The sequence below is a fragment of the Oncorhynchus tshawytscha genome, linkage group LG07 (assembly GCF_018296145.1).
Source record: "Oncorhynchus tshawytscha isolate Ot180627B linkage group LG07, Otsh_v2.0, whole genome shotgun sequence".
NCBI lineage: Eukaryota > Metazoa > Chordata > Actinopteri > Salmoniformes > Salmonidae > Oncorhynchus > Oncorhynchus tshawytscha.
In genome coordinates this window covers 5,984,962-6,012,479 of record NC_056435.1, presented here as the reverse complement: position 1 = coordinate 6,012,479, position 27,518 = coordinate 5,984,962, and the positions used below count along the sequence as shown (strand labels likewise).

The following is a 27,518-nucleotide window of genomic DNA, read 5'->3' as shown; positions in this document are numbered from 1 at the left end:
CAGTGTGTTTTAGCTGATGACATATTTCTCTTCTCTCAACTCCTCTCTCTCTCCTCTCTCCCTCCCTTTCTCTCTCCCTCTCTCGCTCTCACCCTCTCTCGCTCTCACCCTCCGCCAGTGAGTACACATCGATGACTCAGACTAATTCACTTAGTGAGCCAGCGCTCAAGCGAAGCCCTCTGCCATCGCAAAGACCTAACAACAACCTCTTCCACGATCTCATAGAAACCTATTCATATGTGGACTGCAATAACATGCAATAACATTGACAAAAACAAAGACAATTTTGACATTATGTAGATGTGGAACTTTGGACCACAGTAAGGTTAAGTTCATTCGACCACATTTTTAGGTTATGTTTATAGAGAGAGATGCCAACTCATGCTCTTAACAATAGATTATAGCTACATATATTGTCAGTGCTTTTATATAGTAGATATCATGATATAAAGCAAAACCATGATATGGGCAACAAATTTACAGTATATCAAAATATTTCCAAATTATACATTGTATTGAACTATCACTTTTGGCGCCCACCACTACTAGTAACCAGAGCTGATTGTACTCTATACCTGTGAGGTAGTCCAGGCTCTCCAGCAGCTTCTTCTCCTTGGTGAAGTCCAGAGCGAACGTGTCAAATGTGTCTGTCAGGTTGATCTCTGGAATCAGGACCTGAGAGGAGGCGGTCGCCATGGAAACCCTAACGCAAACACATATCCCAGAGGGTTTAGTTCACAACTATCCCACTACTTTGCACATTGGATTAACTGTGAATGGCCAATGGCCAATGGTTAGTCAGTGTTCGTAGTGAATTTCTACCACACTCTCCTTGCTGGCCTGGCTCACCTTTCGGTGATACTCTTGGCGGTCTGGAGGAAGCGGGCGTGGTCCGTCTCCTTCAGGGTCTGGTCGGCCTGGGTGATGAGAGCAGAGGACCTTTCGATGCACTGCTTACAGTTGGAGATCTGCTGGGCTAGCTTCCTGATCCGGACTGCCTATAGAGCAGATAGGACATAGGTGGGTTAGAATGGGTCGATGGTGATTAATTGAATCCCACGTCAGGGATGGTAGAGATTTAGCCCAGATGGGGCGTTTGGGATCATATCCAGATGTTTTTTGCTTGTTGCTTTCTCTTAACCTAATGAGAGGTTTAGAGAGAGTGATTGAGGGCTCTGAAATGTGGTTGGTTGGATGTTGTATTTAGGTCAGACACACTACCCTCATCAACATGTTCTGACCCACTCTCACTAAACAACTAATCTTTGGTGTCATTCGTATGTGTATATTTCTGTTGCAATTTTCTGGTATTTATATGAAACAATTTATATTGTCTCCTGTATCCTATATCTGGACAATACCAGAGGAGTAGGAGCAGGGAAAAATACCAAATTGTCTCTCTATCGTCTCAGCGGCAACCGACCACCATAAAGGATTTCCATTTAGGTAGGTTTTCATTTCTAGCCGAAAGGCCAGAGCTAAACTGCCTCTTTGGCCCCTGATATTGGTACTTCTACTGTAATGCCCCGCTCCTGACTCAAGTCCTGACACGAGACCAGGAAGGAAGGAAGTCCCGCCCTTTAAACTGCAGGAACCTGGTTTCTGACTAACCCTGGACTGCTTTGGTAATTCCAATGCCAACAGAAATACAGCAAGGGAACTGAAGCAAGTAAAAGTAACACAAAGTGTGAAGTCCTTTTCATTTCCACTCTGACTACAAATAGTTAGCTTTGAGCGAATTCCAAATCAGTCAGTCAGTAAAAATAATTGAGACATGCCCTGTAGGTCAGACATTTTGATAATTAAGCATGGTCCAATTCCCCTGGTGACCTTGTTCAAATGTTCACTTTGCATCATAAATGAACAGATTGAGAGTGAACAGATGGTGGACTTTCCAACAGATCCAATGCAGACCCCGAGAGACATTTATCCTTCTGTTGTTTTACTATTACATTCCTTCCCAGGCTGTACAGTTCAGACTGCAGCTCAGTGAAAGTGCAGAGGATTGTGTGTGTTGGATGGGATTCCCCTTTCAGACCCATGGCCACTCCTGGAACTTATACCTTCCCCTCCTTGATTTTGGTCCCAATGATCTGTCTCCTTTGCTGGATGATGTCAATCAGGAGGTCGCATTCTTCCATCAGCTTTCCCTCCTGCCGCGATGCATTGACCTGAAAAACACAAATGAAACATAATTCATCCGTCTGATAATTCACAGCCTTAAGTAAACTGTAATTACAAACCATGTACTGTTCTACTTACCCAGAGTTAGACGAACCCATGGATACCATTTTTATGTCTGTGTGCATTGTGAAGAAAGTTCGAGGTAGTTTCAAGTGCCAACGATAACTAGCGGCAGCACAATGACTGGAAGTCTACTGGAACGCTAGCGAATGGTTTGCGCTAACACTAGTTAGCAGTGGTTCAACATTGGCTTGCAAAACTACCTCTAACTTCTTTCATACTGCATGCAGATATAAAAATGGTAGCCACAAGTTCATCTGACGCTGGCTTTGTCAAAAGACAAATCTCACGGTATCCCAATAACGGTTTGTAATTATCAAAAACGTCCGACCTGTCTCAGGGCAATGATTTAGAAAAAAGTAGAAAAACATGAATTGTCAGAATCTTGCAGTCTCCATTTAAAGCTGTAGTTCAACTAATGATAATTCAGATGTCAGTTGGTTTTGCATAGTAAATAATAACCTCCAGGTGAATGAATCAACATTGAAACACAGTACCTTAATCTGTGTTTGTTTCTGGCTACTACAGAAGATAGGGAATGCCTGCACCTGTGTTTTGCTGAGTCTAACAGTGCTCAATTCTATGTAGCATTTGGATCAGTCTACAGATCTTGAAGCTTTGTGATTGTTGAGTGCATGCACACTCAGATCCACTTTACTAGCCACAGGCCTTTGAAATAGATGCCTCTTTGGTGGCCGTTGTTATGTCCTGGTGAAACACAGATTTCACCACCTGGACAAGTTTCAACCGAAGCAAAGCGAAAAGCAGAGAGGGGAGTCGTGAAAGAGGGGATTGTTTGAGAGTTGCCAAGCCAACGAGGTGTGTTACGGTCACTCCCTGGTGTGGACAGACTGTTTATGATATGAAAGGGACTCACTGAAACGCACACCAGATCTGTCTTTCCAAAGCCAGTAATTAGGTTCCTTCGCCTTGTGAGTGGGTTTCTCTACTGTACGTTCACAGGGTTTAGAGGAGATCCTGGGTGAGAGCCACTACAGTGAGGGAAAAAAGTATTTGATCCCCTGCTGATTGTGTACGTTTGCCCACTGACAAAGAAATGATCAGTCTATAATTTTAATGGTAGGTTTATTTGAACAGTGAGAGACAGAATAACAACAGCAAAAATCCAGAAAAACGCATGTCAAAAATGTTATAAATTGATTTGTATTTTAATGAGGGAAATATGTATTTGACCCCCTCTCAATCAGAAAGATTTCTGGCTCCCAGGTGTCTTTTATACAGGTAACGAGCTGAGATTAGGAGCACACTCTTAAAGGGAGTGTTCCTAATCTGTTTGTTACCTGTATAAAAAACACCTGTCCACAGAAGCAATCAATCAATTCATGCTGGAATACCCATCCACGACCCATTTTCAATGTCCTGGCTGAGGGAAGGAGGTTCTCAACCAAGATTTGACGGCCCCATTCATCGTCCCCGATGGCCCCGTCCATCGTCCTTTATGCGGTAAAGTTGTCCTGTCCCCTTAGCAGAAAAACACCCCCAAAGCATAATGTTTCTATCTCCATGTTTGACGGTGGGGATGGTGTTCTTGGAGTCATAGGCAGCATTCCTCCTCCTCCAAACACGGCGAGTTGAGTTGATTCCAAAGAGCTCCATTTTGGTCTCATCTGACCACAACACTTTCACCCAGGTGTCCTCTGAATCATTCAGATGTTCATTGGCAAACTTCAGACGGGGGACCTTGCGGGCGCTGCAGGATTTCAGTCCTTCACGGCATAGTGTGTTACCAATTGTTTTCTTGGTGACTATGATCCCAGCTGCCTTTAAAAAATAATAATAATAATTTAACTAGGCAAGTCAGTTAGGAACAAATTCTTATTTTCAATGACGGCCTAGGAACAGTGGGTTAACTTTTTTCCCTCACTCCATCTCCCCCCTCTGATCTACTATTGAATATTTGTGGAGTTTAGGTCTTATGAACCATCTATGTGTTACAGTAGGAGATAGATGTTCAGTGAGGACACACTGTATTCCTCTTAAATCATTCTAGCATCTTGTGAAATCTTAGATTCATTAGATTAGATGAATACTTATTAATTAGCCCCGCATTTCTGTCTCTTTCTCTCTCTCGCCCCCCTATATACCTACAAAAACAGTCAAACAAGCACACGCACACACACATGCTGTGGCCATGTTGCCATGACAGCGTCATGAGTACACGTGGCTGACACACTGTGGGTTCAGCCTTTTGCCGTGGCAAGAGGGTGTGTGACGGACATGACAGAGTCTTGGGCAGGAGCATAAGTGATTCATTTAACCCGAAGTAAATGCGTTTCCGGGGAATTTGCACGTCAAAAGAGCACAAACTTTTAACAGAAGTTGGAAGAGAGGCTGATTTTCTTTAGAAGGCTTTAAAATATTTAGCGATCTCCAAAAAGTACACACGCGTCCTGTGTACTCTCGTTAAGTGCTGAGAAAGGGGGTCTTTCCGCTCCCTTGCACATTTAGGCACAGTGATGATGACTATACTAAAAATAACTCTAACTGTAATCCTTGGGGTGGATATAGCAAATTACAATCTACAGATTTAATGAAGTTGTTTCATGAGTCGCACAATAATTATGCAAGTCATTCCACATTCCTCAATTATTCACGCGAATTACTTTTGCAAAGTTGATTCACTGAGCACAAGCTGCACATACACACACACTCACGCACACACACACACACACACACACACACACACATACAAAAACACAGAAACACTCAAGAGTTAGCCTACACACATTATTTAATGGGTGGAAGTGTGTTTAAAAACCATGTACACATTCATTCCGACCTACATCCACCATGAAAACGAGGTCAGATATTTCCCCTCTTTTTCTCTGATGCATTATTTAAATACATCCGTTTTGAAAGGACCAGGTTTGTGGATTTTAAAAGGCTAAATGAAATGACCAAAGTGGACCTGCGGCCTGTCCTTAAACGTTTTAGTGTACTGGTGACAGTGGCCATGGAAACATAATACGATCTCTGCTTAGAGTATAAAGATAAAGATTCAGGACATGTCATGTCCTAGCCCACTCTTCCACCATGGGGCTGTGACTCTTTCCTCTCAGGCGCTTCTAATTTGAATCATCACAGACCAAGAACAAGTGGCAATGGTCAGAAAGGCTTAATCCAGAAGAACCTTCATTAAAGAAGTGGCACAACCAATCTTTTGTCTCCGTATAGATACATCAGTATAATCTGATTGTATTGTACATGTGCATATTTAAATTGGACACATATATAATATAATACATTTTTATAATGTGTTGCTTGACAACTCAATGATTAGTAGCCTACATATCAGGAAAACATTGTGCATTTTGAAATTGTAGAACAAGATTCTATATGCAAATTCAGATGAGCAAAGGAGCATCTGTGGCCACATAAACTACTTCAAGACGACAGGACAACATGGGCATAAGCATGTCAGGAAAATCATCATTCTCATTTTAAATTTGACACCAATACAAAAATGAACAAAGTTTGTCGTTTTCTCTGAGGTGAACAGCATACGGTGAATTGGGCGTGCATCACATGCACTAGACTAACTAAATACAGCATGCCCCTGGCACGGGCATCTCTGAACTAATGGCATGGTCAGTGGCATAGAGCACTCACCTCTACATGTTGACAGGTTTGGATCAACTTTCCCATCAACCCCTCCAACTCATTGTTCCTCTTGACCAAATGACTCAGGTTGGAATCCAACGCTTGCTGCAAAAGAAAGAGGAAATGACTATTGAAGACAGAAGAGAAAACAACAATTTTTGTCCTTGTTTGTCTCATGAACAAGCCTGAAAAGCAACCTACCATACTTTCAAGAGGAAAATAAACATTAAACCAAGCTGATCAAAAGGTGTTAGAGGTCCTACATTTCTGTTTTAGAGAGAGCAAAATCATGAAGCCAAAACAGAGAAGCTTCCTCCTCCTCCTCCTCCTCCCCCTCTTCCTTCCTCTCCTCCTCCTCCTCCTTCACCTCCCCTCTTCCCCTTCCAAAATCTCATCCACGGTTGTCACACTTGCTTTTGGACAATTTGGAGACTAACCTCCGGGCGCTGCCCATGTCCCTCGTCCCGATACCGCCTCATCCCGGTCACTCAGTCTCTGAGCAGGACTCACAGCCAAACACTACTGGCAGAGCCTTAGCCAGAGCCTGAGCCACTCCGGGAAAAAAACCTCATGCATAAACCCCCCCGACCGGCAGATGAAGCGTCAAAAGCTCCTCTGACAGCCCATCTACCTATCAAAGAGTCTTTATGTGAGCTGTTCATCCTGACGTTTTTTCCCCCCCTTTTCCCCTTCCTATTCTGCCTGCCTGTCTTCTTTATTTCAACATTCTATCATATTATTGCCCAACCGACCATATTAAGCCACAATGTGATGTTCGGTAGGGATTAAATGGAGTTGCCCCATGGGTAAACAACGTAAACAACAGACGAGCCAGGCAGAAGAATATGGTTGGGGGGGGTTACCAGTCTAATGGATGGCCTTAATACGATGATGACATACAAAAACAAAAACACATTAAGGACCATAGGGGATGGCATGATCAACGGGGGTGTAAAAATAACTGAACCCATGCAGGAGAACAGCAATACTACAAGGACTACTAGCGTGTCTTCTTGCTTGATTGGACATATTGAATAGGTATCACTGGAAACCAAACTAAGGGGTCAAACAGTATGCCCCATGTGACTCCCTCCATTATGGTCTCCTCAGCATGTTCAATCTAATGTCCGATTGAAATTGACGCTAATACAATGGAATTTGTCTCCCACGGCCCAGAGAAGATTCATTGAAATGTCCCTGTTGTAAATTTGTATTCGGGTCAGGAGAAATTACTCTTGATCTCATGTATTTATAGCCAATATTCTCAATTCACTGAGTTTAAAGTGGACACGCTCTAGGTTGAGGATATTTATCAACCATTTTCTTCTTCTTCACCTAGTAAGAGGTCAGAATAAATCAGAGTGTCAGAGGAAATGTGAAAGAAGCATCTGTTACATATCTGTTGAAACTGTTGTACAGTGAATCATGTACGATAACGTTGGGGTGATCCAAGCCTGTTGTCTGAAAACATGTTGAGTAAATAAGACACACCGAGAAACAAATCACGTGGATAAGACCTCTGTTGAAAGATCTGTGGCTGTATGGAGTAAAGAAAGGTCTATGGTGGTTAAAGGAAAGACTCACATTAAGCAGGAGGTTGAACTCAAACTCAATGCAATTGTCCTATTCATAGATATTTCAAATGGTTTGTTTTTAAAACCAAAATGCCAATAAAGCGGACGGAATACCTGAATCCTTATAGTCAGTTTCTATTTTAAATGTTCTCTCAGCAGGAGATAATGTAGTATATGAAATGACAGCCTACTGTATCCATTTACCAAATACACTAGTTCTCTTCATTGCAAAATATCACTAGCCACATTTGTGTAGTTAACAACTCAAACTGGGAGAAATCCCTGGTCATTAGTGGAAGGGTATATGGAAACTTTTGAGATTTAAATATGGTTCTATAAAAAAAAGTGGGTTACTCCTGAGTGTGGCCAGATGACATTGAAGGCAGTTGCAGGGAGTTCTACAAAAGGAAATAGATTCTAACGTCTTTCCTTCAGCATCTGTATCTAATCAAAAGAAAGCTATACCACTCACCACACTTTTAATGGCTTCTTGCTACTTGACCTTCTAAGATCCCTGTAAGAACCCTTTACAATGAGGAAAAAATGTTTACTATTCAATATCTGATAATATCTATATGGGAGGAAACACCAAGGGCATCTAAAAAAAACGATTTATGTGATAAGATCACAACATAAAGAGGGCTGAGGACAGGCAAGGCTGTTTTTATCTTAATTCAAAAGTCAACCTATAATGTATGTGTGGTTTGTAAATTCCAAAATTGTTATACATTTGTAAGTATGAACCTTTTTGGATGTCAATTTCTACTCTTTCTACTTTCTACTTGTTTGCCTTTATGAACGGTGTGACTCAGGAGTACTAGGATCACGACTTTGCCCTTTTCTCCTTCTCCCATACTCCGAAGTGAGCATCCCACGAAAGATGCGTGAGTCCTTGGAGGCCAACACTTCACACCCCTGAGTAAAATAAATGAATAATTTCTATGGTGCGTCAGGTCCTGTACCTTTATGCTGTAAACAAGGTCACTGATAAAACATGGCATGTGACATAACTTCTTCTGCATCATCTACATCAGGGCAACTAGACTGGTTTTCGTGCTTTGCCTGGCATTTAATTACATGCAAGCATATACCTGGATTCGCTGGTCAGACACTGATTTGAAAAAAAGAACAAAAACTAGCAGACAATGGCCCACAAGAACTACATGTCCTATCATGTCAGTGCACATTCCCCAATATTACATAACACAATACCAAAGGTCTCTGAGCAACAGGTTCCTGTTCGGAATAACAACAAGAAACATGTTTTATCCCTGTTTTAACTCACTGTGTGTGGTATCAACTGACATGCAGTGGTGTTAGACATAGTTAGCCTCAGGCAGTGATGTCATGGGAGTAGAGCGATGATCCTATACCGTTGCTACACCATTGTCTCTTTCACATAGGCAGGTGGGATGGTGTTTTCCTGCTCACTCTGTGTCTGGGTGTCCCTGAACAAGCAGTCTGATGCTCTGAAAAATGTCCACCGGGTCATCACACATCACAACACCCTCTAGCGCTGTTGTTGCAGCCAGGTCACACCAGATCCACTTCAGTATTCAACGTTTGTCCAGATTCCCAGGATGTCGGGAGATGCCTTCGATACCATCCACTAGGGGTAATGTGAGCACCTATTACCAACTAGTAGGCTCGCGGCTTGATAAAGCGTTGTGGATTAAGATAGAGGAAGGCCTTGAAACGCAAGCTACGGCGCCGAGGTTTCAATCCCAGTGCTATGCACTCTTTCATATTTTTTATGTTTTATCCCTATTCCAAACAGTCGGAATGAATGCCTAATTTTAACCGTTACGTTTTTTTTCTGTTTTATCCCTTTGAGAACCACAGTTGCAAAAATGCAACGCTACCTATATTGCATCTTATACAGGTCCTAAACTAAAAAATGTCATACTGTCAAATGTCAAAAATGTCATGTCAAACACTATATGCATTTCCTTACAACCATATTTATTTCTTAGTAGTATTCGTTGTGTGTTAGTATGATTACTTTGGCATTAGTAGCCTCTGAAACATTAGAAACGTACAATGGTCCCCTACAAAAGCATATGTTGGCAGTACATGACTTGAGCCATTTTTTTGCTGTCTTCTCTAAGATGTAGTGATTATGTAAAAAATATATATATACAGTACCAGTCAAAAGTTTGGACACATCTACTACAAAGTGTGAATAGAATAATTTTGGTCATAAAGTCAGTATCGTCTAAAACAGAGTTTGGAAGCCTACACTACCAGTCAAAAGTTTTAGAATACCTACTCATTCAAGGGTTTTTCTTAATTTTTTATATTTTCTACATTGTAGAATACTAGTGAACACATCAACACTATGAAATAACACATATGGAATCATGTATTAACCAAAAAAGTGTTAACACAAATCAAAATATATTTTATATTTCAGATTCTTCAAAGTAGCCACTCTTTGCCTTGATGACAGCTTTGCAAACTCATGGCATTCTCTCAACCAGCTTCATGAGGTAGTCACCTGGAATGCATTTCAATTAACAGGTGTGCCTTGTTAAAAGTTCATTTGGGGAATTTCTTTCTATTGTAATGCTTTTTAGCCAGTCAGTTGTGTTGTGACAAGGTAGGGTGGTATACAGAAGATAGCCCTTTTTGGTAAAAGACCAAGTCCATAATATGGAAAGAACAGCTCAAATTAGCAAAGAGAAATGACAGTCACTTTATTACTGTAAGACATAAAGGTCAGTCGATCAGAAAAATGTCAAGAACTTTTAAAGTTTCTGCAAGTGCAGTCGCAAAAACCATCAAGTACTATAATGAAACCGCCGCTCATGAGGACCGCCACAGGAAAGGAAGACCCAGAGTTACCTCTGCTGCAGAGAATAAGTTCATTGGAATTAACTGCACCTCAAATTGCAGCCCAAATAAATGCTTCACAGAGTTCAAGCAACAGACACATCTCAACATTAGCTGTTTAGAGGAGACTTCGTAAATCAGGCCTTCATGGTTGAATTGCTGCAAAGAAACCACTACTAAAGGACACCAATAATAAGAAGAGACTTGCTTGGGCCAAGAAACACGAGCAATGGACATCAGACCGGTGGAAATTTGTCATTTAGTCTGATGAGTCCAAATTTTAGATTTTTGGTTCCAACTGCCATGTCTTGTGAGACACAGAGTAGGGGGAACAGATTATTTCTGCATGTGTGGTTCCCACCGTGAAGCATGGAGGAAGAGGTGTGATGGTGTGGGGGTGCTTTGCTGGTGACATTGTCTGTGAGTAACTGTGAATCTGTAACTGTTATTTAGAATTCAAGGCACACTTAACCAGCATGGCTACCACAGCATTCTGCAGTGATATGCCGACCCATCTGGTTTGCACTTAATGGGTCTATCATTTGTTTTTCAACAGGACAATGACCCAAAACACAATTCCAGGCGGAGTAAGGGCTATTTGACCAAGAGGGAGAGTGATGGAGTGCTGCATCACCCGACCTCAACCCAATTGAGATGGTCTTGGATGAGTTGGATGAGAGAATGCCAAGAGTGTGCAAAGCTGTCATCAATGCAAAGGGTGGCTACTTTGAAGAATAAAACATTTAAACATTTGTTTAACACTTTTTAGGTTACGACAGGATTCTGTGTGTGTTATTTCATAGTTTTAATGTCTTCACTATTATTCTACAATCTAGAAAATAGTAAAAATTGTCACGACGTGGCCCCACCCCCTCTCTCACTATCCCCACCACAAGTTTTATGATATTACGCCAGGTCATAAATACCTGGTAGAAACTGCCATGCATTATTAAGGGAGAGAGTCTACCAGAACAAAGAGCTTATCTTAGTTCAAAACTCCTAATTGCCAAAATAGGAGAACTAAACAATATTTCTACTTTTGAGAATGTGGGAATGGTCCGTGGACACTTAAAGTACAGTCATGACGAGTGTGTTTCATTTGGTGATCTCATGAAGGACAGGAAACACACATAACTGTATCTCTTAAAGTGTACATTTCCCAGCTGTCAAGTATACATCTAAATATTGTGAAACATATGTGATTAAACATGAAACTATTTGTGAAAAGATGTAATGTGATGTTAACCTTCTAAATGAGAGTATGGATTTTCATATAATGATTAACTAGTCAGTGGCCACACCCCCGTGAGCCCAGACATCACATTAGGCATCATAGAACTGCCCCTTCTTACACAAGAGTATAAAACACTGTCCTACAAAATATACATTAAGCCAGAGAATGCCGGTATGTCATCCCCACGTTGGAATGGCTACAATTCTATAAGCCACGGAGACCATACAGCTGTAGTTTTGAATACACTGCTGGAAATGTTTAAACTCTGAGACTGTCGATCACTACAGAAGAAGGAGCTAATTCTAGATGGCACGAACTACTAGTCTGCAGCTAGAAATCACGTAAACCTAGTACGAGAATACTGACAACTGCCGAAAATGTCCCAATGGTACTCCGAAGTGTCCATCCCAACCACCTACAACCACAAAAGACATTGTGACATCTGGGAAAGTTAACCAGAGACTCTTATGAACTCTACAGGACGATAGAGTGTTTTCAACGGAGAGACAACCACATTGCAATTTCTTTCAGAATGAGTGGCTGTTCATGTGCAAAGTATTAGCAATTATCCACTGTGTGTATTGAATTAATTTAGTCTTTCCCGCTCTTTCTCAGTCCCCTTTCCTTTGTCTACCAAGCCATCATATAGGACTTTTCTATCATTGTTAGTAACCAATATCTACTGTTTGATTGTTATGTCATTCTGTGTGATTATTTAGTTAGTTAGTAAATAAATAATTAAGCCAATTTGTATATTTCTGATTCATTATGGAAACTAGGGTTTGTGCAGATAACCAAGAATTGTACAATTTTTGGAATGAGAACTGATAATAATAATAAATCATTAATAGAAGACCAATTTGAAGAGTTAAATTCGGGAAATTATAACTCTTACTCTTCATTTTTCCAGTGGTGCCCCGACATCCGAGTTAATTAATGTTTACATGATTAGTTTAATCACATAATTCAACCTAGATACTTGATTTGATTATATACAGTCTTCACATTTAGTGATAGTGTCACGCCCTGACCATAGAGAGCCCTTGTTTCTCTATGGTGTAGTTGGTCAGGGTGTGACGAGGGGGTGTTCTAGTTGAAAATGTTTAAACGTTGATGCATTTGACTATTTCAGACAATATAACTGCATTGTAGATGTACTGTGCCTGAAATTATTGACATCCCTGATAAAGATGAGCAATAATGACTGTTTGAAATAAATCATATTAATACTGAGCTAAACTGTATGCAAAAAAAGGGAAATTATATAATTGTATACTAACCCAATTGCATAGAGAAAGAGATTTTGATTAACAAGTAGTATTTTTTTCACTCAAAAAGGTAGGTGTCAAAATGATTCTTATAAATAAAGTAATCGAAAGTTTAATATTTGCTCCCATATTCCTAGCACGGAATGACTACATCAAGCTTGTGACTCTACAAACGTATTGGATGCATTTGCCGTTCGTTTTGGTTGAGTTTCAGATTATTTTATGCCCAAAATAATTAAATGGTAATTCATGTTTTGTGTTTATTTTGGAGTCACTTATATTGTAAATGAGAATAGAACATGTTTCTAAACAATTCTACATTAATGTGGATGCTAACATGATTACGGGTCATCCTGAATGAATCATCAGTAATGATGCGTGAGAAAGTTACAGAGGGTCAAACATCCAGGACCCACCAGAACATGCGCCAGCACGTCGATGCTTTTGATATATTTTTATGTGGTTTTTATAGAATTTTACGGTTTTCTTAACACAAATTCTTCCTACCATTGATGCCCAATGGTGAATTTTTGCAACTTTTCTGTAAAAATATAAAATAACCCTAAACCGTAGTAAGAGGCCTATGCTTGGGTCTCACAGGGTTTAACCCTATCCCAAAACTTAACCCTTACTTTAACCAGTCGGAATTAATGCCTAAACGCAGCTATCAAGTTTTGACGTTTGTCCCCCCTGTGCAAACGTTGAATACTGAAGTGAGACCATAAGATCTTGTTGGTTGTTGAGCAGAGGATACGTAATGTTGAAACAGCTATAGACTGTGTATCAAATTATCTGATGTACTGTATATCAACTTCTCACATCTTGCTTCATTCTTAATGTGTTTGTGTTTGCTTGTGTGTCTTGTCTCAGTGTTAATTTGTTTGTTTGTGTGCCATTATGTTCTCCTCACTTTATCTGCATCAACTTTTTATTTTTTATTTTATTTCACCTTTATTTAACCAGGTAGGCTAGTTGAGAACAAGTTCTCATTTGCAACTGCGACCTGGCCAAGATAAAGCATAGCAGTGTGAGCAGACAACACAGAGTTACACATGGAATAAACAATTAACAAGTCAATAACACAGTAGAAAACAAAGGGGGGAGTCTATATACAATCTGTGCAAAAGGCATGAGGAGGTAGGCGAATAATTACAATTTTGCAGATTAACACTGGAGTGATAAATGATCAGATGGTCATGTACAGGTGGATATTGGTGTGCAAAAGACAGAAAAGTAAATAAATAAAAACAGTATGGGGATGAGGTAGGTGAAAAGTCAATAACAGCAGTAGAAAACTGATGTTTGAAGTTGGTGAGGGAGATAAAAGTCTCCAACTTCAGGAGCAATTGGAGATGTTTCCAGTATACAGAGTACTCAAATGAGGTGATGGCTTTAGGGATGAAAGGCTGGAGCGCGTGCTACGGATGGGTGTTGCCATCGTGACCAGTGAACTGAGATAGGCGGAGCTTTACCTAGCATGGACTTGTAGATGACCTGGAGCCAGTGGGTCTGGCACAGTGTCCAACGAGGGCCAGCCGACTAGAGCATACAGGTCGCAGTGGTGGGTGGTATAAGGTGCTTTAGTGACAAAACGGATGGCACTGTGATAGACTGCATCCAGTTTGCTGAGTAGAGTGTTGGAAGCCATTTTGTAGATGACATCGCCGAAGTCGAGGATCGGTAGGATAGTCAGTTTTACTGGGTAAGCTTGGCGGCGTGAGTGAAGGAGGCTTTGTTGCGGAATAGAAAGCTCTTGATTTGATTTTCGATTGGAGATGTTTGATATGAGTCTGAAGGAGAGTTTGAAGGTCTGAAGCCAGACACCTAGTTTAGTACCTTGAGTGTGGCTATAGATGTCCACATATTCAAGGTCGGAACCATCCAGGGTGGTGATGCTAGTCGGGCATGCGGGTGCAGGCAGCGATCGGTTGAAAAGCATGCATTTGGTTTTACTAGCGTTTAAGAGCAGTTGGAGGCCACGGAAGGAGTGTTGTATGGCATTGAAGCTTGTTTGGAGGTTAGATAGCACAGTGTCCAATGACGGGCCGAAAGTATATAGAATGGTGTCGTCTGCGTAGAGGTGGATCAGGGAATCGCCCTGATGGGATGAGGTCAAGCAAGAGCAACATCATTGATATATACAGGCAGAGAAAAGAGTCGGCCAGTTGGTCGAGAATTGAACCCCTGTGGCACCCCCCACCTAGAGACTGCCAGAGGACCGGACAGTGAGAGACTTATTTCTGGAGAGAGTAATTTTCAAAATTAGTAGTTCGAACTGTTTGGGTATGGACCTGGAAAGTATGACATTACTTTGCAGGCTATCTCTGCAGTAGACTGCAACTCCTCCCCTTTGGCAGTTCTATCTTGACGGAAGATGTTATAGTTGGGTATGGAAATCTCTGAATTTTTGGTGGCCTTCCTGAGCCAGGATTCAGACACAGCAAGGACATCAGGGTTAGCAGAGTGTGCTAGAGCAGTGAGTAAAACAAACTTAGGGAGGAGGCTTCTGATGTTGACATGCATGAAACCAAGGCTTTTTCGATCACAGAAGTCAACAAATGAGGGTGCCTGGGGACATGCAGGGCCTGGGTTTACCTCCACATCACCCGCGGAACAGAGAAGGAGTAGTATGAGGGTGCGGCTAAAGGCTATCAAAACTGGTCGCCTAGAGCGTTGGGGACAGAGAATAAGAGGAGCAGGTTTCTGGGCATGGTAGAATATATTCAGGGCATAATGCGCAGACAGGGGTATGGTGGGGTGCGGGTACAGCGGAGGTAAGCCCAGGCACTGGGTGATGATGAGAGAGGTTGTATCTCTGGACATGCTGGTTGTAATGGGTGAGGTCACAGCATGTGTGGGAGGTGGGACAAAGGAGTTATCAGGGGTATGAAGAGTAGAACTAGGGGCTCCATTGTGAACTAGAACAATGATAACTAACCTGAGCAACAGTATACAAGGCATATTGACATTTGAGAGAGACATACAGCGAGGCATACAGTAATCACAGGTGTTGAATTGGGAAAGCTAGCTTAAACAGTAGGTGAGACAACAGCTAATCAGCTAGCACAACAACAGCAGGTAAAATGGCATTGACTAGGCAACGGGGCCGACAGATAAAACATAAACAAGCAGAATGGAGTACCGTGATTAATGGACAGTCCAGAGTGCATCAGCTATGTAGCCAAGAGATCAGAGTCCAGGGGGCAGCGGTGGATGGGGCAGGGAAGCTGGACTAGCGAGTGTTATCCAGGTTGAAAAAAAGTAAACAATGACTAAATAGCTTGTAGCTAGTTAGCTGGTTAGCTTCTGGAGGTTCTTGAGTGTGTTCTAAAAATTAAAAATAATAGCGATTCCGTATCACATTGGGTGAGGCAGGTTTCCGGAAAGGTATAAACAGATTAAAAATCAAGAAGAGATAGAAAGTAAATATGGGTCCGGTGAGTGTTTGGGACGCGGCGATTGAGACGGTTAGCAGGCCTGTGCTAACAAGCTAACAGTTCGTAGGCCCGGGCTAGACAAGCTAGCAGTTAGCAGGCCTGTGCTAACAAGCTAACAGTTCGTAGGCCCGGGCTAAACAAGGTAGCAGTTAGCGGACCGGGGCTAGACAAGCTAGCAGTTAGCAGGCCGAGTTTAGCAAGCAGGGAGATAGCGAGGGCTAGAGAGTTGGCCTTTGGGGGACGTTGCGATGGGGTGAGTCTGTTTATTCCTCTTCATGCGGTGACATCGATAGACCGGTCGTGGGCCCGGGTATTGTAGCCCAGGAGTATGCTACGGTGGTAGTACACAGGTGCGCTGGCCGGGCTAGCTTCACGCTAAGTGGGTGGAAGCGCTAGCCAGGAGTAATCATCCGGGGTTGCGGTTTAGCTAGATAGCTAGTTGTGAAGATCCAGCTGAAAAATGTTCCGTTTGCGGTGGGAATCCAGGGATGAATCCGGGGATGAAAAATAAATAGGTCCGTTATGCTCTGGATAGAGTCGCGTTGTTCGAGCTGGCGAGAGCTTTCCGAGCTAAAGGTTAGCTTAGCTGATGACCGGTTAGCTGAAGACCGCTAGCATAGCTGGTGGTTAGCTGGCTAGCTTCAGTTGAGGGGTTCCGGTTCCGAAGTAAATATAAATACTTTAGGAAAAATAGCTACATTGGGTGAGGCGGGTTGCAGGAGAGTATTTGGAAGTATTTGGAAGCTTAGGTTTAGCAAAATGTTTTTGAAGAAAAATATGTAAAAAACGAAAAATAGACGATATATACAAGGGACACGGGACACGACGAGACAGGACGACTTACTGCTACGCCATCTTGGACAATATTTGCGCACACTTTCTCTTCATCTCCATCAGTTCTCCATTTCTCCTGTTTCATTTTCCCAAGCCGTTTCTGTCTGATATAAACTCAGTGATTTTGTTTACGGAGAAAGGCAAGCAGCTTTGAGTTATTTACTCTCACTTAATGGAATCCATGCTTTCATGTGCACACCATGTGGGAAAGTTGCAGGATCCATACATGAAGTACATCTGCATTAATTCCATGTGATTTTGTGCCATTCGTTTTGTGTATACAAATGATGTATACAAAATCATTTGTATCACTATTTACCATCTATTTGCAGTGTCCATGATAAACGTAATGTTTCTCCTGTCACTACTCTGCCAGTTGTGCAAAATGCAAGCCATAATGCTGCATAAACGTACTGTACATGATAACACTTCAGAAACAGTCAATGCTTGTGTTGTCTGTGGTCCCTCCCTTGGCCTAGACCCTTGAGACACAAAGTCATCTGCATGGCCAGTCATAGATCAGAGGCAAGGCTACAGGCAAAGGGTCATGACCGTGTAACAGTATGACTCGATTACTCCAGGGCATGGGGGAAGAAGTTGTAGTTGGGCTGAGTAAAGTGAAGAATTATGGCCAAGCCAGGAGCTGTGCCATTGGGGAGGGGAGGAAGGCAGAGGACAGTCAAAGGTCTTTGCTTAGCTACAACAAGTTTATCGTGATTCTGCATTGTTAGATCAGAGCTTCCTCTATGACCCAGATCCATGGACCTCTGATGCTATTTTGAACCATTTCCTCTCTCTGTACGTTTCCGTGAAATGGTAATTTTATCTCCCAAAAGGAAAGGGTGTAGCCACAATGACCTAGCCCCTTCACAGAGGCCCACTGCCACCACTGAAAATACTGCAATCTTAGGACAGTCATTTCCCTTCAATCGTTTGGTAGCTCCGCCTAATATGAGTACATGTTTAATGATCCTTAATGTTTTCTTTCATGAGTAATTAAAGGTCAAATCAATACTGCATGAATTTTACATGGTATGGTGCAAAAGGTTCTGGTAGTTAGTGACCTACATTCGAGCTTCGCCTACCCTTACAGGAGTGTTTTCATGACTCTACGAATCTTTAAATCCTTCAAAAGGTGAAGTGAGAGAGATTAGACTATAGCACAAGGCCTTTCGATGCAGGTCTGTCGCAGAGTGAGAGTATTAGCCCATCGTAAGCCAATCCTGGGTTGCGATCATTCGGCTCCAAACGGAAGCAAATGTTTGTATTCTGTTGCTTAATTGATACTGGAGTCATATAGGAACATGTAAAGGGTTCTCAACACTGAGAATATTACCCCTCCCCCAAAAGATCCACTTCACTGGACATAGATCAGCATGTTCTTCCTCTACAGTAGGTAGAAATGTGTTTATTTTGCAATTGCAGTGCACACGTGCTATTGTGTTGTCACTGCATCAGGAATTATCTCCATTTTATAACCAAGAACCCCAAAGCCCCATTGCTAGTCTGTAATCATGCACCCAGGTACCCATTCTAGTTTTGAGGGGGGCAGCATTTTTTGGACTCACCTAGGGGCAGCAGAATGGTAAGGACCGGCCGTTGCATTCTTACATGAGTGTGTATCCTCTGGTATGCTCATTTGTGCAATGCCTTTTAAGTGCAGAAGATCCATGAGTAATGCATATATACCACTATGAAATGATTCAGTGTACTAATTGGGAGATCCACTGACCTTAATATGAATGCATCTGTCTGTCGTAAGGCACACATAATATGGAAGTGAGGCAGAAAGACACTGTAGTGTAGAATAACAAATGCTCCATCAATGGTTCATCTCTCTGAAAAACAAAAATAGCCAGTGCTTCATTTGAGCTGGATCTTTCCGGGAATAGGATCCAACACCTCTCAGTTTTGCAAGGATCCGGTAGCCTACCTCTCGTGGCATGACATTTTTTTCTCACTGTTTGCAATTCACACTGAACATGATAGTCCGTGTTTAATTTGGCCCAGATCCTGCCGGAATCGGGACCTTTAAATTTTGCAAGGGTCCGGTAGCCCACCGCTCCTGGCATGAAACATTATTTACACTGTTTACAATGTAAACATCAAATAAAAGAGATCTGCCCCGTAAAAAAAAAAAAGTCATGTGAAAGGTAAACCCGACCCGGGTTTATGGTTCGCGCAACATTGTAGCCTGGTGGCCGTTGCTGTGAAAAGAGAGAAGTACTCTTAAATCACTCACAGAACTAGAATGATATTCATTTTCTATGATCTCTCTCTCTCTCTTACTCTGATAGACGCGAGCCTGCAACTATCACCTCTCCAGCGTTGCACTAAATTATAGAATTGCTGCTGTCTGTCTGTTCTGAAATAAATGAAATAATTCAGAATACTACACCAGGAATACGTCTATAATTTAGCCACAGAGGATCAATAGCTTATTTAAAATAAATAACATATGTGTGGATTGTGTGTAGCCTAAACACAAGGATTTGCCTCGGGAATGTGCGGCAAATCTGCCAGTGAATAGCTAAACAGACCTTTCTCAATATTTCAAATACAATCGCAGGAAAACGTAGGTTGGAAAGCAAATGGTTACTGCTGAAAAGAGAAGACTCTAATATGTATGTAGGATACCAAAATATTTGATCAACTTCCAAATAGGCCTGTTCAGTGAACAGCATTGTTTTACAAAGTAAAACAATAGAGAGAGAGAGGCTGTTGACACCAGCGCATTGACCATGACTGGTGAGTGAGTCAGTAAAACTGGAAAGCTTTTTCAGGATTTAAATGCTTCCTCATACTGTACAAAATGGCATTATTTAGACAGGCAGCCCAATTCTGATATTTTTTTCCACTAATTGGTCTTTTGACCAATCACATCAGATCTTTTCCAGAAAAAAAAGATAGATAAAAAAGATAGAATTGGGCTGCCTGTATAAATGCAGCCTTTGTGCGTCTCCACACACCTAGGCCTAGGCTATTGATGGATTCAAGACAAGGTCTTTTGTATTGATCTCAGATTATCCGTTTTGTCAGTGTCAAAGTAGCCTGTCATTTCTATAATTTGTGCTGTATTAAAAAGTATTCTGTTAAAGTCACCAGTCACTTAAAATGACGTAGAGTTGCATGAAAGGCTTTTAGAAAAGGACACATTTTTCCCAGACCATAGGCAACAAATAACGTCGCCATTTGTGCAACTTCTGCAAGTGCCTCTACTCTACTGCTCTGTGCCACTCAGGCAAATACAATGATATGCATGCAATGCTTTACTATAAAGCTGTTTTTATCATGCATTCCTGTACCTCAGAGCCCCACAGGTCACCCCCCTCTCGCGCTCACATTCTGTTTCAGAACCTCCCGATTTACAAATGAAGCATTGATAATAGTTACATTTGGACTTCATGTGTTGCTTCTGTAATCAGAACACTTTTCTAGACCGCTTAACATACACAGGAGAGATGGACCAGAGTGCAAAAGATGCCAAACTGAAAATCAGTGATCACACATGGCCTTATCACAAATCAAACTCTGGTCTTAATTTGTCCTGCAGAATCCATATAGGACACCTCCATCAAACACCACACTTCTCGGGACCACCATGCCCTAACAGACACCCTTCTTCACATGGCAGCAGGCCCCCATCCGACAGCCCCCCCGAGTGTGCTTCAGCTCCCCCCTGAGAGAGGGGGTAATAACAGGCCATCTCCCAATGGGCCCTCCCTAACAGCCTTTAACACGACCTACCAGTCACACTCAATTAAACCAACCCCCACCAAACGGAGCGATTACCACTGTTTAACCTCAACCTTCTGGATGCAGCACTCTTCCTCATCACTAATGAGCCCCTATTTTCACACTGCCTGCACAGGAGAGATGCAGAGAGACCCTCTTGGCATTTTGGGGCGGTGCAGTACTTGTACTAATTGTATGATTAGGGGCGCTCCGCTAATGATGAAACAAAAAGATGATAACATCATTTTTGTTGGAAATCTAGGCTACATAGTTAGTGAGGATTATAGTGCACTCAAAAACAAAATATAGTAGCTGTATTTCTTCACCACAACATTACACTTACAAAGTCACACCTACGATGGCGGGTGCACAATCGGGCATCTCACTTTCTCACTCTTTTCAACTTCACACACAGCTTTCCACAGCTCCTCACTTCTCGCTTTTAATTCTTTACCCCGTCACACACATTATCCACAGCAGTTCTGATGCCGCCCCTCCTCAAAACAACATGTCCACCAGCAGAGCATAGTGACCAGGTTCATGCATACATTCAAAAAGTCATCCCTTACCTTGAGTTTCTCGAAGCGGTCGCTCAAGGCCGCCACCTGGTGGTCTCGGTGTCTGCCCACCAGTTTGCACAGCGAGCAGATGAGCTGTTCGTCGGTGACGCAATACATGTTCACTTTCTCCTCCTCGTGCTCCAGGCACTGTAGCCCCCGCAGGTGGCAGTCCGGCATGGGCTCAATCAGACGGTGGCCCGTGAAGGGCTTCTTATTGGGGTGCGTGGCACGCAGGCACTCGTCGCAGTATGACACCTCGCATGTCACGCACGTCTTGACAGCGTTCTGCGGCGGGTCCTGCTCGCAGAACTGGCACTGCACGTGGCTGGGCGGCGTCCCGGGGCTGGTCATGGCGGTGGAGGCGGGGACCAGGGCCAGGGCGAATCGCCCGGCGTCCTCGCTAGGGGAGTTGGGCCCGCTGTGGGGCAGCAGGGCCAGGGGGCCGGAGGAGGCGGCCCTCTGGACACGGTCGATGATGTTCTGGAGGGTGACGTTGCGTTTCAGTCCTTCTAGGCCACGCTGCGGACTGAGAGAGATGACATAGCGGCAGGTGGGGCACTGGAAGGCTCCGATGGACTGGACGGGCTCGTTGGAGGCGCAGTGGGATACCAGGATGCGATGGGCGCAGCCGAAGCACAGGCTGTGGGCACAGGGCAGGAGCAGTGGGTCCTCAAAGAGCTCGAGGCAGATTGGGCAAGTCAGCTCTGACTCCAGCGCGTCCATCCTCTCAGGTGGAACTCAGGCGCGGGCGTGTCAGCGAAATCCAGGGTAACTGCTCAGCTATCTGGAGAGGTGGACAGAAAGACTGAACCGTTCAGATAAATACACGTGAATGGTTATCTACAGTTGACTGATCATTTCCATTGTCATCAATTGTAGTACTTCAATGAAAATGAAGCGATAAATGAATTCATCAAAAACGTGGAGTGTTGAGCGATCAGAGCTTGTGTTGTTTGAAATGTCCACAATATATGGGTGGATGCTGTGCTAAAAAAAAAGGTGAGGTCATAGAAATAACAAAGCAAAAGTCTCTTCTGTTTTTTTATGTTTCCTTTATTTATTTGTCTTAATTGTTTAATGTTAATAAACAGAGGACAGGAGTACAATTTATGTTAAAACATCTGTCTCAGTAATGGCAAGCTGTAACACACTGACTGACGGTGACCCAGAGCCCTTGTCAAAACCAATAAGGAGAGATGTCTTTTTTTACTTCTATCGAAAACCTGGTTACACAACTCAATACATTTGGCAATATACATTTGTATATCCTTTTTGTAGGCCTCCAAGTGGGTTATTTCATCCACAATTGATGCTGAATGCAGATAATCACTCATCAGAACAGAGAACTGAAACTTGCTCCCCCACGACGCTGTCTAGACAGGTCAACTAAACACCCATGCCATTGTCTGAGGTGGCGGGTGACAATACTCTCCCGACGTCATGCCCTTCTCTCAATCCTGCGGCAGTGAAAATGTACCCTCAGACTTCAGGTTGGCCCGAGTACAGCAAGGGGCAAATGATTTTCAATAAACTGATGCTGAGCAGAGCACAGGAAACGGGACCTGTCTACCAGGAAATATAATGATTTGACAGCTACCCAGAACCATTATGTGATTTTACTTGACCATGGTAATACTGACCTGATTTAATTGAACGGTTCAATTTGAACCCTTCTTCAAAGTCTCCTGTCAATAAGTGAACAATCCTTCAAAGTCAAAGCATAATCCTACCTCTAATAAAGCTGTTTTTCCAGGGATGTCCCTGGGTGTAGTATTTTCAACAGATGTCACTGTTTTCTGTACTTGTGTGTCCAGCAAGTACAGTACTATGCATCTCTCTGACCTAGTTCCAAGTGGGACTAGACTGCTAAGCAACGCCACTCCCCTACCCCTCTGGAACAGTGACAGACACAACACTTCTTATTTAGCATTGAATGGTCTCTGAATTCCTCTGTTCGGGACAGTGAGTTCACTGAATGTCAACTGCAGAATGCTTCAACCTTCGGGCATCGGACAGAAGCTGTAGTGACCAAACACATTCATTGTGAAGGATCATACAATGTGTAATGCGTTGTACGTTTTAAACACACAAACACCAAACATGCCTAAATTGACCTGATACAGAACTGAATAAATCAATGTAGCACGCACCGTACCAGCAATGACTTGTCTATCACAGAGACACCTGCAGTGACCCAATTGTTTCCCTGAACTCAGTGAAGATAATCGCTCCCTTGACTTCGGTGTACGGTATTGAAGTATGCGACTGCATGTCGAAGTGTCTGCTCTCAACCTAATAACACCAGATAAACCATGAAACAGCTGAATAGATTCCTCTGGGAAAAGTCCAAAGCAAGTCATAACTTTAATAAGTAGAATGCTAGTCACTTTAACAATGTTTACATATTTTGCATTACTCATCTCATATGTATATAATGTATTCTATTCCACTGTGTCTTAGTCTATTCTGCTCTAAAACTGCTCGTCCACATATTTATATATTCTTAATTCCATTCCTTTACTTAGATTTGTGTGTATTGGGTATAGGTTGTGAAATTGTTAGATATTACTGTTACATATTACTGCATTGTCGGAGCTAGAAACACAAGCATTTCGCTACACCCGCAATAACATCTGCTAAACACTTGTATGTGACCAATAAAATTTGAATTGATTCGAAGTGAAGTCCCCGTCAGACTTTGCCATGGTCTTTGCCCTTCCCTAGCACGCGGATCCCCTCTTAGCCGACCCACTCAGTACCCACCAATGGATCTCGCTCCCGTGTACTCAGCATGGCAGACATCTCTGCTGAGGAGGAGGACGATGCTACAGAAGCTGAAGAGCCCGAATCAGAAACACAGGCAGCAGGGAGCTCAGAGGACAGATCCCTGAGCATGGAGACACAGCGGGGTGGAACATCGGTCCACAGCAGGCATCACTCTGCTGCCTGCTTAGCCCTTATCCTCCTCACGCACACACTGAATAGGCAAAGTCGTCTAGTGTAGCTGCCGACCAGCGTTTCACAGGAGTTTCACAGGAGCCACGGAGGCACAACAGGAAAGGACAGAGTTGTCCCGACAATTCCAGCAAAGTTAACGAGATAGAGCGGTTCACTAGAGCGGTTAGCTCTGTGGACAATCCCACTTCACACAAAAAAGTGACACTGCAATCTGTCAGACCTCACAGTGGAGGTGCGGGAGGGGAGAAGGGAGAGAAGAGAAGAGAAGAGAAGAGAAGAGAAGAGAAGAGAAGAGAAGAGAAGAGAAGAGAAGAGAAGAGAAGAGAAGAGAAGAGAAGAGAAGAGAAGAGAAGAGAAGAGAAGAGAAGAGAAGAGAAGAGAAGAGAAGAGAAGAGGGGCAGAGAGGGGGTGAGGGAGAGGGTATTGTCTTCTCTCTCCCTTCTGCTCATTTATAGCTGTGGTCCAATGAAAAATCAGCAGGGATAGGTTTCAGAAGAATAACTAATGTAACACGTGTCATTAAAATACCATGTGAATTTCAAATCTGAGGAACACACATTGTATACATTGGAGTTCAATGAAATGTAATGGGTTTAGACACTAGTCTTGGACTCTTCTTCCTATTGACCTCTGTGAAAAATAGACTGTGATGACCTTCCCAAAGGGCCTAACCAGGGTTGGTAGTTGAACTCTGAACCTTTAAGATCAATCAAATACTGTGTGGAGTTATGTTAGTGTGCTGATATACAGCGTGAGAGAGAGTCACAAGTTGAATTACAGTATTTTTTCCATTTGCTAACGGTCATGGCATTAACCCTTTCTGTTGTAACTAACATGGTGCCTCAGGCAGGTTTGTTTGAGAAAGTTAAATGTTGCTGGCTTGGCAATTGATGCCAGGTGGGGACAGGTACAAAGAATGGAGACTCACACTGACAGCCAGCTAGCCAGACTGAAACATGGTCAATGAAGACGAGGCTACACTATCTTTATACCAAGTTGAAACCTAACAATTAACAAAAAAAAAAATGGATTTACCGGTAAGGAAACTTTATCACTTTCAGCTAAATTTGCCTGAACTGTGAGTAAGTTATATGGTCCCAACTAACATTTAGAGTAGCCTTTTTTAAAGTATGAGAGGGGGGGGTCAACTTACTTTTGTGAGTTACAATAGTAGAATACATGGTGCAATTTCTAAATTTGGTTGTGCATCAGCAGTTCTTCTCTTGTTATGTCAGTCACTCAATTCGCCTTGTCAGCTAACCATTTTTTTATTGGTAAGTTAGTCTAGCCAGCTATCTAAACTTGTTGTTATCGTGGCAAAATACTGTTGTAGGGCATGGTCCCAGGGGCCCTGAATTCCACGGTTCCGCCTTTGATTTTGATGTTCACTCTCACTCTGATATCATATTAACATGGCATAATGTGTAGAATTGCATAAAATTAGCTGTAAAACTGCAAAAAAATATGTATATACACGTATATATATCTCTTCCCCATGGCAAAATGTGTTATGAAATTGCAACATATTCTTTCTGCCCCATGGCATACTGTGTATATTCGCTGAAAAAATTGCTTTGAAACAGCAACATTTTATCCATGCCCATGGCACAATGTGTAGAATTGCAGGAAATTAACTTTAAAACAAAAAAATGTTCTCTCTGCCTTCAAGAGGGGGGACACTAAAATGTTTTGCTCTGATAAGGCACTTTTCATGAGCTTGGGTCCCAGAAAAACATAGAATTTCTCATGTGGGTCCCAGGCTGAAAAAAGTATAAGAACCCCTGATTTAGAGCACTATGCATATCCCCCTGTGTCTCGCTGGATATCCTGTCTGTTTGTGGAGGTACTGGTTGTATCTTTAAATCAACTCAGTTGCTAGAGGTTGTGGCTTTTTCACTATCTTTGATCTCATAAATTTTAAACAGATCCTTTTTCTCTCCCGTTTCTAAAAACAGTCACTTCATGAAGAGTGGATGAAAAGATGAAAGGGCAAGACAATATGATGTATAAGGGTGCATATGATGATGTATAATGATGTATGATGTATAAGGGTGCAAAGGTCAGATGCTCTGAGACAAAAAGGAAAAGTATTCAATTGGAGATTAGTTAACACCTTCAAGCTACTGTATATTGAAATTGGATGTAAAAATAGCCCTTATGCTATCATAGTAAGCTTACGTCTCCTACTGAATGTTTGTAGCTAGAGTAGCCAAACAAAACCCCCCTTATTCAATAATATGTGGTCAAGATTCCCTTTCAGTTCAGTACAATAGGACTATCAAAAAAGGGAGATCCCATACAGTGGATACCATTTTATAATCCCACGCTTGTTATCCCAAAACAGCTGAAACGTAAAATAATATGTACAAAAAAAATAAATGAACCAGCAGAAAGCTGCTGTAACAAAATGGAGGGGAATATTGTCCATCCGGTGGCTTGACGTGAGCGACTGTGGCATCCCACGGAGCGCAACGCTCAAACTAGGTCAAAGGCATTGACCTACCTAACATAATCAGTGTGTGTATGCATATGCACTTTCATTTCCAAATGAACTGAGACGGGCGAAAAACGAGAGGAGATGCACGAGAGGAGATGGTTCATACTTTTAGGGCAAAAGTATGAACCATTTATAGGTAGCGTAAATACAAACATATTCTACATCTCGCCTAATTTCTGGGGATTAGATGTGAGATACATAATTCCAATATCAGTTTTATTTTGCAATTGTTAATGGTAAAAACAAATGGTAGTATTATTTTGGATTTGAAAAAGAGGAACAAAAAAAATACAAATGAATAATTCTGGGTTTTATAATCCCTATACAGTGTCTAATAAGAATCAACGCTCACATGTCCGTAGTTCCTATACCAGGACATAATCTATAGTTTCCTAACCAGGGCACAAAAATAAGATACCTAGGACTAGGACTTTTGACAATTTATTTGCTTCTCTCCAAACACGTTTAATAACCTAAAGGCAGATTAGAGGATTGGCTGTTGAGAGTAATAACAATCTCTTTCAGACACACAGTGAGTGGTTGAGATGAACCACTGACCCTAACGTTTCTTTCGGGAGCTGACCTCCTCATACAATTTACTTGGAAGTTATACATTTTTTATTGCTTATGAAATTGACTCCACCCTTTGAACCACAGTATAACATTTGGTCCATGGTCTTCATGCCTTTGATGTCTGCTTTTGTTGTCAATATATACTGTAGGC

At 42.3% G+C, this 27,518-nt stretch overlaps 1 protein-coding gene across 1 annotated transcript in view; it reads right to left on the bottom strand.

Annotated features, from left to right (window-relative positions):
* Positions 1–27,518, bottom strand: part of LOC112253738 (E3 ubiquitin-protein ligase Midline-1) — a 38,696-nt gene that overhangs the window by 6,216 nt on the left and 4,962 nt on the right. Inside the window, exons 2-6 of the mRNA XM_024425707.2 lie at positions 21,349–22,123; positions 5,875–5,970; positions 2,064–2,171; positions 850–998; positions 576–703 (exon numbers count right to left, since the gene is read on the bottom strand). Of these exons, the coding sequence (XP_024281475.1) occupies positions 576–703; positions 850–998; positions 2,064–2,171; positions 5,875–5,970; positions 21,349–22,062 (1,195 nt within the window). The 5' untranslated portion in view covers positions 22,063–22,123. The remainder of the gene's footprint in view (positions 1–575; positions 704–849; positions 999–2,063; positions 2,172–5,874; positions 5,971–21,348; positions 22,124–27,518) is intronic.